Source organism: Hemiscyllium ocellatum, chromosome 9 (genome assembly GCF_020745735.1).
Source record: "Hemiscyllium ocellatum isolate sHemOce1 chromosome 9, sHemOce1.pat.X.cur, whole genome shotgun sequence".
In the NCBI taxonomy this organism is placed as follows: Eukaryota; Metazoa; Chordata; class Chondrichthyes; order Orectolobiformes; family Hemiscylliidae; genus Hemiscyllium; species Hemiscyllium ocellatum.
The window spans coordinates 67,274,535-67,289,403 of record NC_083409.1 but is presented as its reverse complement, the minus strand read 5'-3'; the positions used below and the strand labels follow the sequence as shown (position 1 = coordinate 67,289,403).

General features: G+C 37.9%; 1 protein-coding gene across 7 annotated transcripts in view; it reads right to left on the bottom strand.

Annotated features, from left to right (window-relative positions):
- The window catches only part of nfia (nuclear factor I/A), a 506,523-nt gene that overhangs the window by 110,132 nt on the left and 381,522 nt on the right, over positions 1-14,869 (bottom strand). For 3 of the 7 annotated variants that reach the window (XM_060830426.1, XM_060830425.1, XM_060830427.1), the window contains 2 exons: positions 13,596-13,670; positions 12,137-12,265 (listed from right to left, as the gene is read on the bottom strand). The exons of 1 other annotated variant lie outside the window; for it this stretch is intronic. In XM_060830426.1, coding sequence (XP_060686409.1) covers positions 12,137-12,265; positions 13,596-13,670 — 204 coding nt within the window. The remainder of the gene's footprint in view (positions 1-12,136; positions 12,266-13,595; positions 13,671-14,869) is intronic. 3 more of the 7 variants (XM_060830431.1, XM_060830428.1, XM_060830429.1) reach the window with 2 other exon arrangements.

Genomic DNA, 14,869 nt, shown 5'->3' with positions numbered 1-14,869 from the left:
ATGAACACGATTGTTAGGAACTGGAAGATGACACTGGCTGCGGGGATAGGCAGATAGGCTGAGTGTAGAAAAAAGGGATCTAATATATTCTGGAAGTCATAATATGAAGAAATAATCTTTTGGTCAAAGTAGAGAGGAAAAGGGCACAGAGACTTATGAAATGCAGCAATGTTAGTAGGTTGGACCATTAAAAAAGTAAAAAAACAACTACCATTGATTTGGCATGTGGAGATTCAAAGTAGTAAAGCAGAGATCTAATATTGTCCTTCTGTTAGATCTCAGTAATATATTTCATTTTATGTACTTCACTACTTCCAGGACATAAATGTAATATAAAGGGCAAGACTCCCCAACTCCAGTCAATCCAACCCAACAGACAGGTTACCTGATTACCCAGTTGGGATACAAACCCTTACCTTACCTGTCAGAAAGGCAGGAAATCAGGAAGGTAATGAATTGAAGCCGTCTATTGGTCGTTAATTAACTATGTCCACCCTCTAATTTTACACAATACAGAAACTTACGGGATGATCTCGAAAAAGATTTTCCAGTTGTGAATAATGGTTTTGAAAAGATTTATACTCTTGTAACAAGTTATTTCCATAGGCAAAAGTGTTGGTAACAACACAGGATAAATCTTAGATAAACTTGAAAAGAATTAAAAGGGCAAGTTGGAAAAAAAATCCTAAACACAGAAAGGATGAAGATAGACTTTTCTAGCAAAACTTAATGCTGAGGCACAGCATAAAAAATTATTTGGAAGGAAAGAAAATACAAAGATAGCTGAAGAATAATATTAAATAGATGATGAGCTGAGTGAGCAGGAAAAAAATGCAACTTATTATTGGAATTTACACGAGATGTTTGATTGTGGTTTAACATAATCAACCACTCCTATATGCAGATCTCATGTCTCCTACAATATGAAACATGCCTTTATCTGCCCAATATTCATGATGGCAAAACCCACAAAGTGAAACTGGAATCCTGGATATTCAATGCAGACAAGAATGTAGCATCAGATTCTCCTCCTCTTCTGTAGGTGTATAGAATAAATATAATCTCAGGCAGCTGAGAGTCAGGCAATAAATGACAGCTAAAATTAAAATTAACTGCATTTTGTATAAAAACATGTGATTATTCACCATAAAATCTTCTTCTCATTAGGTTGTCTCACAGACATGCAAGAACTTGCAAAATTGCTGCTGGTGTGGTCAAACGGATTCACCACAACTTCAGTTTCCCTTTAGCATGAGCTGGTTTTATTTGTCTACATGCTGTCCAACACATCATCCTCAGTGACATTACTTCTTTCTGACCACATCTTAGCCCAGGTGCGACTCAAATCACCAATGCCTTTATGACCTCAGCTTGCTGCCCTCTTGGTTGACTTCCGGTACTCCACTCTCGAAGACATCTGTTCATCCAAATCTCTGCTGCCCAAAACATAGTCCACATCAAGATCACCAAATAATTTGGTTTGTGTTTAAATTCCTTTCACGGTCTCAGGCTCTCTTCTTATACCTTCCTTCTATTCTACAATCCTGCTGTCTACAAATTCCTTCTAATTTTTGACTGCAGCCTCCTATGCATCCCTGGTTCTCTTCACTCCAACATTAGAAGATCGACATTCAGTTAATTAGGGCCCACCATCTGGAATCCCCTGCTTGAATCCAACACCTCTTTAGTGATAGCCTTAACAAAACCTTTCTTGATAACGTTTTAGTCTTCTAATAATCTCCTCTTGGCATTCACTATCCTCCTTTGTCTGTCAATTTCCTCTTGGTATTTTTCTACGATGAAGAGAGCATAAATATACTTTGTTCTTGTTTTTTTTGCTGAAATACTGGCACAAGCCTAAAGTAATTCAGTGTAATCTCTCTGCTGGTTTCAGACCATTGACTAGTTGAGGTAAACTTACTCACAGAGATATCATTCTACTTCCTTTAAGGCTGATTCCACACAAAGCTCATTCACAAACTGCATTTCCCTAATTAAATTAAATGATTAGCCATTCCTTGACAATTACAAGAATGCTCGATACTTGAAACATAATTCATGCCCAACCATCCGTCAAACATTCTATAAATAGGTCCAGCCCAATTGATATCAGCATACTGAAACCACCTTTTGTCTGACCCAAACCGACGTGGCCACACATATAAAGCAGCTTTTCATTTTTTCAAATGAAACTGTGGACCTCTGCACATCTCACTAACAGCCCACATAAACAACAATTAACCTTGTCTCTGCTGTTTCTGGTAATAATAAATTGAAATCAATAATCTAATAAAAAAACACAATTTGGTCACAGTGGAATTATATTGGACAGCTCACCTGGGGAGCAAAGCATTGACATGTACTTGATGGGCAAAACGGCCTATTTCTTCTATAACACTCAGCACTCCTAATGATAATCAAAATATCAGCTGCCATGGTGCTAAAGCGACCATTGAAAAAATGTTAAAATTGCAGCTTTCATTAAGCAGAATTAAACTGATCTGATTATATAGCCAGTGGTGATGTGATACAGCACTAATATTCTTCTGTACCATAGTGTGGAAGGGAAAGATGTTTGATCTCTGTTCAGTTCTTGATTAAAAGTGTGCTGACTAGGGTTACATTAAACAGAAACGGCAACATCTCCCTGTAGGGGAATGGAGTTATGCCAAAGTAGACATTTGCAAATGAAAATGCACATCTGCCCTCTCATCTGTAAACCAGGTGGACGAGGAGAATCAATCAGGTAAAGGTTTTTTTAAAAAAAAATGAAAAATCAGAACTAATTCCAAAAGTAATCTTTATAGAGATTTTGTTAGTCATTAATTACAAACTTTTTTTTGCTTGTTTGAGAGCATATGTATATGTATAGAACACCTTAAATAATACCCTGCATCTTGCCTTCCCTCCCCTCATTCCATACTGAAGTCTGAGAAGTATGTACCACTGATTTACAAGCTAACTTGCAAATAATGTGCACTTCTGCACAGAAGGCCGAGAACTGGGGACAGGAGGCCTCCTCACAGCTCCCATTTTGAATACCATTTTCATAGAAACGTAAAATACCAAATAAACACTGCTTTCTGTCAAAGGGATTCAAGCTATTCAGTATGACTAAAAACTGTCAAAAATCTTTTTCTAAGTAATGTGCAGTTTCACTGAAAGTCAGATACTGAAAGTCAGAAAAGGTGTACACTTTTATGAGATAAATGCTCAATGTTTAACAGTACATTCAATACTTTTTTAGGTTTCATTAACATAAAAAGTAAATACAAATCTATAGCATACCCACATGAACATTTGCCTGTTTGTTTATGTTTGTGATCAGGAGATCTACTCTCACAAAGCATGCAAGCTATAACATTGCTGCCAGAGTTAAAAGGTCATGGTCTATTTGTAGCACCATGCTAATATGAGACGAGGCCATTCCCCGATTCCACATTCTCTTCAAAGTATTTCAAGCCTGGAAGATTCTGTAACTATTCTCAGTTTAATTACCTCACTTCTCATTTGAACTATGTGAGAAAGGTTGAGAGATACCAGTTTAAAATCAGTCAACAATTAACAAGAGCCATTTACTTCTACACTTGTGCTGAATATTTTCAAGCCACCAGTCAGGAGTGTTAAAACAGACAATTCTTTTTCAATTATCAGTCCCATTGTTCCTGGTAAACTTGGACACACCATATATGAGAAATCTAATACGCCAAAAGAGAAAAGATGGTTTTCAGTTTTAGTTTTCTTTTCCCTTAAATAATTTGAGATTTTTGGAAGAGTCATTAAAATACATACAACGTAACAAGTATACAAGTATTGAAAAAATAGGTCTGTTTTTCCAAGCAGTCAGTACTAAGCTACAGAGGCACACAGTTCAGGAAAGTTCCAAATTTGATCCTTGGATTGTCCCAATTTAGTCAACATCGATCAGTGAGAATACTGCAGTCAGCATCAGTGGTCAGACAACCACTCAAGGATGCTAATTTTTTTTGTAAAACTAGTCTTGCTACTTAGTGACTATTACCTCAATCAAGCATGTCTGGATAAGCATATAGATGGAAGTATTCCAATCATTAAACAATTTCCTGTATAAATTGTTTGTATGTGACAGACTTGAGAATATTCAGTATAATACCCTCTTCACCAAAACTTTAAATTCTTCCTGAAGCTGCAAATGTTAAAAGATTGAATATCTATTTGCGAATTGTATGCATTGGTGTGCATAAGTGCTGGAGAACAAAGTGAGCAATTGACCGTAAATCTATACTTATTTTTAAACAGGTTTTTTATATTTGTTGAAGTGAGGGACTTCAACTGGGTATTGAGAAATTTACCATATCTAATGTTCAGTCATACAATGACCGTGGATGGACGGTAAAATTCTGCCAAATCAATGTGATTTAACCCTGACATTATCAGCATACCACTGAAATCTGATGTTTTGTTTCTCACATCAGCCTATTCAGTGCTCATCTGTGCTGAACATTATTTATTTGGGCCCGAAAGGATTTAATTTGGGACTACAGTTATCAACAACGTATTTTACTCCATCAGAATAAGAGTTTCTACTTCCCAGTGAGGATTAAGTAAAATAAGTTCAGCTAAACTTCACTTGTAGCAACAAAAATGAAAAGGGAAGGTGGAAAGGGATAAACATTAAGAAGACTATCTAGGAGATCAATATCTTTAGCAAATCCTTCTCTTGTAATTACAGGCCAGTCTGCTATAACGTGCATTTTGTTAACGTGATTTTGCCATAATGTGATTGATTGGGGGCATTGATTCTAAAGCACGAACTTTTAAATATGTGTTGACTGTAACGTGATTACATCGCCAATACTTTAAGGCACAAATTTTCTATAACACGGTATTGTACAACAACGCAATCGTTGTGTTAAAGAAGAACTACCTGTGAGTCCTTCTCATCATGATTCAGATGTCCAAATTATAGTAGCATCTCAATTTCATTACTAATAGAAACTAGACAATTATAATCATGGCTGTCAGGAGGACTTTTGCAGTTAACTGCAGCTTGAAAAACAAAAAATGAGCAATACCTCCTCTTTGGTAACGTTTCTTTTCTCCTTCTCCATTCCTCATAAAAGAAATATGGTGAAATGGTGTTTTGTCCCAGTAGTTTTTAAAATCAGTCAATGAGGAAATAAAATAAACTTTATCTGACTTTCAGTCACACATTTCCCCAAATATTATTCAAATGGATGTCCCAAATCATTACAGCGAAAAAAAACATTTAACTTCACAGCCTCCAAAAGGGACAGTACATAAAAATGCCACCAATAACTCCCAATAGTGGATAATTGCTATAAAAAAGCAAAGTTATGCCAAAGTACATAATTTTAAACGTGGATCAAAGAACATGTAAATATTTTGCAATTCAAGAATGTTGCAGAATCCAGAAAGTTGGCAAGAGAGGGAGATAAACTGTTCATGGATTGAAGTGCTTAGAGACTACTTAGGACCTGTTATTTGTTACGACAGTTGCAGAACTAATTGATTAAGAGGCTATGACTAATGATCTGTTTATAAAGGTTTGTTTTTAGGTTCAGATGAATAACTACGTTTATAGACCTTGACACCTAAACATATGCAAAATCTACTCTAGATTTTTTCAGACAGGATTTTTTGAAGTTGTTTATATTAGATTAATTTTCTTTCAAGCATCTCATACTGTTCCCTTGCTGGTCAATAGCTGTGAAATGGCATTAAGATGAGGAAGGGCCGCACGGTGGCACAGTGGTTAGCACTGCTGCCTCACAGCGCCAGAGACCTGGGTTCAATTCCCACCTCAGGCAACTGACTGTGTGGAGTTTGCACATTCTCCCCGTGTCTGCGTGGGTTTCCTCCGGGTGCTCCGGTTTCTTCCAACAGTCCAAAGATGTGCGGGTCAGGTGAATTGGCCATGCTAAATTGCCCATAGTGTTAGGGGTAGGGGTATGGGTGGGTTGCGCTTCGGCGGGTCGGTGTGGACTTGTTGGGCCGAAGGGCCTGTTTCCACACTGTAAGTAATCTAGTCTAATCTAAACCCCAACTGAAATATTTCATTTAAACATTGATTCTCAATACATAAATAAGGCACACTGTGCCTTGGTTGTAGAACCAGAATACTGCAATGTCTGTTAAATGACAATTTGAAGGCCATTAATATATAAAAAAAAACAGCTGTTAAAACAAGAATGCCAATTGGTTAAGATATGCACAGATTAGAATTCTTCCAGCTACCAAACAGAAATAAAAACCTGGTATCCCACCAGCTTTAAGAACAAATGTGCATTTATAAAAGTGCATTTCATCCTTCCAGAGGGTATCCCAAAACACTACTTTACCAATTCTGAAGAAGGGTCATGCAATTTTAACTCTGATTTCTCTCCACAGGTGCTGCCAGACCTGCTAAGCCTTTCCAGCAATTTCAGTTTCTGTTTTTCAGCATCTGCAGTTCTTTCAGATTTTGCTTTGCTAGGAACATTCTTTTGAAGGGTAATCATTGCTAAGATGTAAGAAGTTGCAGGAGTAGATTCACATATAGTGATGTTGGCCAATTGACCAGATACTTTTTGGGGGCATTGGTTGAGGCTTTTGCTCTCCTTGAAATACTGGGCAAACAGGAAATCTGTTTAACATTAAAACAAAAACAAAATACTGTGGATGCTGGAATTCTGAAATAAAAATGACAAATGCTGGAAATATTCAGCAAAATGGCAGCACCTGAAGGATAGTGCTATTGTTGATGCCGAGTGTGCTGACTTCTACTTAGCAGAGGCTGGGCGCCAACTCTTGTAAACTCCATTCGATCTACCCCTAACCATGAAGCCACTAATCAAACCATTGTTTCGGGACTGTCACTGACTTCATCTCCTTTGGAGATCTTTTCTCTACAGCTTACCAGTTCATAGCTGCTTCTATCTTCTTCCCAAAATCAGCAGACAGGACTGCCCTGACAGACTCATCACTTCAACTGGTTTCTTCCTGCTGTGCTTATTTCTCCCAATTTTGACACCATGTATATTGCCCTTGTCTAGCCTCTTCCCAACTACATTCACAATTCTTCCAATGCTGAACAGAATTTCAACAATTTCCGTTTTCCGGCCTTCCCTTCCATATGGATGTCAAATCCCACTACAACTCCAACACCAAATTGCCTGAGGACTCTCTGTTTCTTCCTTGTCTGGAGGCCTCTACTACCACCTTTCCATCCCTGGCTGAGCTTGATTTCCCATTGAATAATTTTTCCTTAAACTGACTCTCCATTCTCGAATAAAATGTGGGGCTATGGATACCTGCATGGTATCCTAATTATTTTTGTGGGATTTTATGCAGCACACCTTCCATAACTCTTTTACCCGGAACATGAACGACCATATTGGTGCAGCTTCTGCCTCATCTCCGAAACTGGAAAAGTGAATAAATTTTGCTTACAACTTACACCCTTCTTTCATTTTAGCTGGCCAATCCCTGACTTTGTCCATCTCTTCCAAGGATAGGCTATTTACCAATATCCCTTGGAAACCCACTGTCTCCCACAGTTTCCTTGACTTCATTTCCTCACATCCTGCTTCTTGTAAAGACTTCATTTCATTCTTTCACTTTTTCCAACTTTGTCACATTTGTTCTGATTTTGCTACCTTCCACTAGGGTGCTACAACATATCCTTTTACCTCAATTGAAGATTTCCCCACCACAGGGGGCAGGACTCTCAACCACGTCCAATGTATTTCCTGCACTTCTTCCCTCATCATTTTCTTTCCATCCCAGAACTGGGATAGAGATCCCTTGTAATTGTTTCCTGCTCCACCATTCTCTATATTTAAAAGGATCAGTCCCTGGGATTTCCATCACTCTAACATAATGCCATCACCAAATACATCTTCCCCTCCCCTGTTAGCATTCCAAAAGGATTATTCCCTCTGTGTCTACCTGGGCCATTCCTCTATCATCGCCAACACCATCTTCCTCCCATGGCACATCCCATGCAATTGTAGGGAGTACAACATTTGCCATTTACCCTCCTCCCTGTTCAAAGCCCCAAAGATTCCTCTCAGGTGAAGCAGGATTTACATGTACCTCTTCCCAATCTAGTCTCCCTTATTCACTGCTCACAATGAAGTCTGTTTTATAGTGATGAGATCAAATGAAAAATGGATACTGCTAGAACATCCCTGCTCAGTCCACAAGCATGACCTGATGTTTCATTTGTTTGCCATGTCAATACATCATGTTGCTCTGAGCATCTAAGCCCAGCATAAGCTGGAGAACAGTATCTCATTTTCCTTAAATGTACTTTACAGCCTTGTGAACTTGACATAGAGTTCAACAACCTCAGACCATGAATTCTGGCTTTGATTTTGCTTCCCCTGTCTTCTCTGCACCCCATCCTTTCCTAATGCTTCATATCTTGGTTTTATTGGTTTTGTTTCAAGCAGAATTAACCTACACACTGTCACTAATACCCACTCCGGACATATCCAACTTCTCTACAACCATTACCACTCCCTTTGCCTTTTGTTCTGTGGCACCTGTGATTGCTAATTTCCCTCATCCTCTAACCTTTCCCCTGTCTTCCCTTCTGCTTCACCTGTTTCACCCACTATTTTCGAGACTGTAAATCTCATTGTTTTTCCACATCTCTCTTCAGTTCCGAATTGGATTCATAATATTAACGATTGCCTTTGGTTGCTGACACACTTGTAACATTTCTCTAGCACTTTGTTTTTACCGTGGTTGAACACCTAATCGCGAAGACAGACCCTGCACTAATGCTATATTCTCTTATTACTGCATGTAATTTGCAACTTAGATTGTGCATTCACATTCAGGAATCAGTCCCCCAATTCAGAGACAAGAAAGTGAATGCTTAGTTAAGACTAATAATGATACCTTAAAAAATCCTCTTATAGAGGTGTTTTCTTCAATATTACAATAAGCTCATTTATTTCCACAATTAATATATCCAATACTAATCAAAATTTGCTCTGCTTGAAGATATGACAAGACTTTCAGGAAATTAATACAACTGTTGACCTTGATAGCGAAAGTCCCTTGTTACATCGTTAAATCTGCTTTAACTCTTGGCATTGATTGCCTTTTTGTTCTCGTCCACAGATTGAAATGCATTATTAGTTTCCTGCTTTAGATGCATAAGGCAGAGAAAGAGGCCATTTGGCCCATGCTGATTATGTTGTCCCTTTGAAGAAATATCCAGTTATGTTCACTTCACTGATAATAGAATATCAGTTTTTAATCTTCTGGATGGATAATGTAATTGCATGATGTGTAAATGAATCGGATACTTCACAACGATTTGTTCAAGTCAAAGGTCAATTTAGTTATATGAAGGGATTAATAGTCAAGACTAAACGTTATGTCTACATAGTATCTGGGTAATGTCATAAAGCATTAACAATTTCAAATTTCTATATGTTCAGGAGCTTTCAAGTTCAGTCATATCATTATGGAGGAATATTGAGCAAAGTTAGAAGGTTGCCTACACAAAAGGATGTAAAGCTAAAGACAGTAGGTTACAGCTTCCTATTCTTGTTAGGGAATGATTACAGATTGATCCTTGGGAGTAGACCATGAACATAATGAGCTCTTCAAAGCTTCCAAACTGGTGGTGAGTTTGGGGGTTGTTCAGGGAAGATTAGAGAGATCAAAGATCAATATTTAAATGCATTTCTTTTAACAAGATGTTGTACTTTCAATACATGGTACCCACTTTGGTTTCAGATTTTCAAGGTCATCTCTCCCATCCATATTTGCTTTAATTTCAGTCAGGTAAAAACAATGACTGCAGATGCTGGAAACCAGATTTTGGATTATTGGTGCTGGAAGAGCACAGCAGTTCAGGCAGCATGTGAGGAGCAACAAAATCGATGTTTCAGGCAAAAGCCCTTCATCAGGAATAAAGAAGGGCTTTTGCCAGAAACGTCGATTTTGCTGCTTCTCAGATGCTGCCTGAACTGCTGTGCTCTTCCAGTATCACTAATCCAAAATTTAACTTCAGTCAGTCAGGGTAAATAGTCTGTGCTAATGATAACTGGAGAGGCTGGTCAGCTTAATTGACTAAATGGCAAACATGGCAGATCAGATTAACATCCAATTTAAGACTGAGATAAGGAGAAATGTCTTCTTCTGAGGATTGAAAATGTTTGGAATAGAAAGCTGTAGGCGGAGAGTCCTTCTATCTATTTAGGGCTGAGATGGATAGATTCTTGATCAATGGCTGAATTGATGATTACAGGGAAAAGGCAGGAAAGTGAACTTGAGAAATGGTGAATTAGCCATGATCCTACTGAATAGCAGAGCAGACTCAAGATGCCTGAGGGCCTCCTCTTGTTCCTATTTCTTATCATCTGATGTTTTGGGGAAATGTGTGGAAGCGGAGTTGAGGACCATCAGTTCAGCCATGATCGCATTGAATGGTGGAGCAGACTCAATGCGTTGAATGGCCTACTTCTTCTTCTATGTCTTATGATCTTATCCATAGAGCAGGTTCAATTCCCATTCCAGCTAAGGTAGACTTGGGATCTGACTGTTCATCAATATGAAGAGATGTGTCCCTCACGCTATATAACCAACTGCCTCTCTTTCTCTAATAGAGATAATTATGATCTTTATAGACAATAGCTTATGATTTACCTAACCAATGATAACTGAATTACAGAAAATCACTAAGTGAGTTTGATAGTGTTGACTCTCATTCTGTCATTCCTGTGGGAATATATCTTTATTCTGGTCAATGACTTTTTGTCCTTTTTTTCCACCCATTTTAATTTGTTTTTGCTCCAAATCTCTGCTTGTGATGCAACACAAATAGGATACATAAGTTAGTCTGAGGATACTTCAACCTTTCTTCCCTTTCTCTCTTATAAGAGCATGAGGGGCCTTTGGTTTACAATGCTTTTATATGGTGCATCCATGAATGAGAAGCTACTGCATGGAGAACAATGGGTTAAAAACTTGGATCAAAATACCTTATTGGCACAGCTCTCATTACAAACACATTTCTATCTTAAAAGTATAATCTTTGGAAGACAACAGTGGTTATATTGAAAGAATGAATTCACGGAGCAGAGGGTAATAATGGTCACCCCAACCAATGGGTCTTGCAAGAAACATGCCAATGGAGGGCAACAGAGTTCAATAGAACTCTTATCCTGGAGGCACGACTGACTCTACTAACCAGCACCATCCACTTTTTACTGGCAGGCACTGAAACTTAACTGTTTCCCTCATTGTATTTAAAAATGAGAACTATGTCGAATTCCAACCTGCTTTGTGCACATGCACTGAAACAAATTGGTAGGACTGGTACAGTAGATAGACTATCATTCTGCTGGTGAAAATAGCTATTCACCATCATGTCAATGAGGACTGAAAGGCAATTTGTATGGCTTTTGGTGATCTACTTTGATTGCTCTATCATCTTCAAAAAATGCTCTCTGGCATTTTCAGAAAATATGGCATCAGCTGTACTCTTACATTGAGAAACCCAGAAAGCAGAGTTTGATCCTGTGTAAAGGCAGAGATTTCATTTTCAATCAAACTCTGGAAAAATGTGCATTTATTCACCATTAATTGCTGAAGTTGTACATATAAGATAATTGGGCATTCCATAATGTCAAAAGCAGACAGTCACTTATCCTTGAGCAATTTTGTTACTTCTTAATTTTAGTAACAAGATGAAAGGAGATTAGATGGGAAAATGGTCCAGCTGAGACATGTGTCATTAATTATTACAATAACCAGACACAGCAAATTATAATAGGCACATATAATGAAATCATTGAAAGGGGCTTTTAAATATAGCTTGAATAAAAATAGCTGATTAAAAAAAATCACTGAATTGACAGAAAACATAAGATATAACCAGCTGTTAACAAGACCAGTGAACTTTGATTCTAAGCGTATAAGAAGTCACCAATGTGAGTCCTTTCCCTCTTAGTCTACAGCAAGACTGAAAAACACTACTCCTTAGCTTTATAACCCCCAATCCACACAAGGAATTCTTTCCTATAGCTTTTATTTTCTGTAATTCAAGGCACCGAACTACAAGCTACTTGGCCAAGACCCTAGACTCTTTAGTAGGAGCTACAGGGAAGGGCTCTCAGCGGCCGTGCCTCACCTCTGGGTGCTGTAATCACAGGCCGATGATGATGTGTAAATGCCGTTCGAGGGGAGGAGGTCTGCGAAGGCGTGGGACTGCTGAAACCAGACTTCTCTGACTTCTTTAGTGTAGTAGGCGATGGCATTCCTGGCAAGAATGATCGATAAGTGCAATTTTAATAATGCTAGGTCATGAAACGACAGCCTGTGCAATGTGGAGGGGGAATGGGGTGTAAAAGCAGCATGAGTTTGGGGAAGACAGAAGAGGAGGGTAAGGGAAGAGACTGCAGACAGAGAGAGTTAGGCAGCGCAAAAAGCATTCTGCATCATTCACGTTCTATGGTGCCTCAGCATGTTTACTTAGCAACTTCAAACAACATTCCTTGTCAGGTTAATAATAGAGGAAAGAGAGTATGCATGCAAGAAAATGGTTTCAAGTACAAGCTACATTCATAAACCATGCCATTCTATCTAAACTAAACCTGCAAAAGAATTCCGTTGGAGTTTTAGACTGAAAAATGCCAGAAGCGTCAAACTTCCAGTTGTTTCAAAGAATTCACAGAACGTACATTTAACACCATAATCGAGGATACTGCACAGCCATCTGGGAAACACCCAAAATACTCGACCAGGGAGTTGGCCTCATAAACCATGATTGGCAAGGCTACAGTTGGGAAATGGAAGTCAGGTCAGGAGTGAAACTTTTGCTGTAGCCTGTGAATAAATATGTAGTACTCTAATTAGCCCCTGAAAGTGTCAGGCAATACTTGTACCTTGGATGGTCTGCTGAAATGTTTTTATTTCTTAAAAAATGATTTTTTTACATGGGCATTTTATGTGGAGATGGGGCACTACCCACATAGAACATTGTCAGGTGACGTGGTAACACACACAAAAAAGTTATGGCACATTGTCAGGTTTTAAGTATCCTCAAGATAGACATACTCTGCTAATCTGATGTGTTGCTAAGATCCCAGGGTCTCCAAGTCAGACACACCATTTTTGTGGAATGTTGTTATGCGCTAAGTATTCCTGAGCCAGACACAATCCGTTGCTATGATGTGTCACTAGGCTCCACGTAACCCCTTATGAGACACAACACTGTTGATGTGACATGTTGCTAGGCTCCTTGTAATCTCAAATCAAACATAGTCTACTGCTATTGGCTAAACACAAGACCCAAATAATTCTCTGTCAGATGCACGATGACATGGAACTAGTTGCTCCTAAATAGCTTTCATACTCACTGAATGTTATTCAGTCAGATCAATGACTACTTTCATAATGTAAAAACCATCTAAATTACAATCGTGACATAATGAAACTGCAATAAACTCATCTCGGTTGTTTTCAGCAATGTCCAGCTTTCATTCTCTCAGATTATTAATACAGAGAAGTTGCATTTCACTTTCAAATCTCTCTTTGTTCCAATGTAATGAATTGACAAACAGTTCAATATTGGTAAAAAAAATAATTACTTGAATGTACATCTGTAGACTTCAGCTGTGTGACCTTTGAGTTTGAGAGGTCACTAAAGAAATATGTTTCCGGATCTGAAAGAAACAAGCAGCAGAGGAATGGAGCAAATTTTTACATGCATTTATCGCTTAAATAATTTAAATGGTGATAAATGTACTTTCAATAACATCAGTAAGAGAAGTTTGACACTTTGGCATTTTATATGCACACTAACTTTCATCCAAGTTAACAAATATCATGCAATACATCCACTGCTGACTGCCTTTGTAGAAGTGTGTTCAGTGTCCGACTGCTTTAGAGTCAAATTGGCCACCAATATTCACACAGTAGGGAAAAGGTGGTACAGTTAAGGTTTTTTGTACACTTGTACTTTGCATAACCTCCAATCCCATGGCATTAAAAATACATTGAATGTTTTAGGCACAGACCCAATTCTCTGAAGGTCGCAAAAGACTGGGGATCTCTATCGTCAGATGGTGTCATATCAGTTCCTGATGCAGTTAATACCAGACAAGGCTAATAACAAAACATACAACTTTGGCAGGTATTTACCAACAGATACACAAAACGAAATCATTTGAGAAGTATTAAATGCTGCAACAAACACAGACCTTTACATATAGTTATATGCCATTTAATTTTAATCATTTACATTTCAACCCTTCATTATTTGAACTTGTAGAATTTTCTTAAACCCTTAATTATGAAAATGATAATCTATGTGAACACTGTCTGAAGTTATTAGAGTAATGAAGACAAACACAATTATTTTGTTATTATAGGAGTACTGGCTTATCAACTTATCCTTTACAAATACCACGATTATACAAGTTATTTGTGCAAAACAACATTTAAAGATATGCATATTATTTACATTACATAAATTAGTATTTAAGGGAAAGTTTTTGACAATACACAAATATACAATAGAACACAGCATAGACTGGAATCAATTTACGAGGTACATTGTTAAAATTAATGCCTAGTTCAGAGCTTATTATTAAATCCAACAGATTATGACAATTAATATTCTAAAATTCTGCTGGTAAACTCAATGGAAATCATTTTCCAGCCAATCATGGGTGACAAAAATGGGAATGGGAAAGAAGAAAGGAGACTCTTTGCCTCCTCCAGTGTTTAGGATCAGTAACCTTTTCTGATTGTGTGATCTTTATCTCTTCTTCTAGTAGCTTTCTTCTCCCTTATTAGTCATAAGCAGTTGCCAAATTTAAATAGGCCCTTATTGTTAAAAACAAGAAATATTACATTGAGG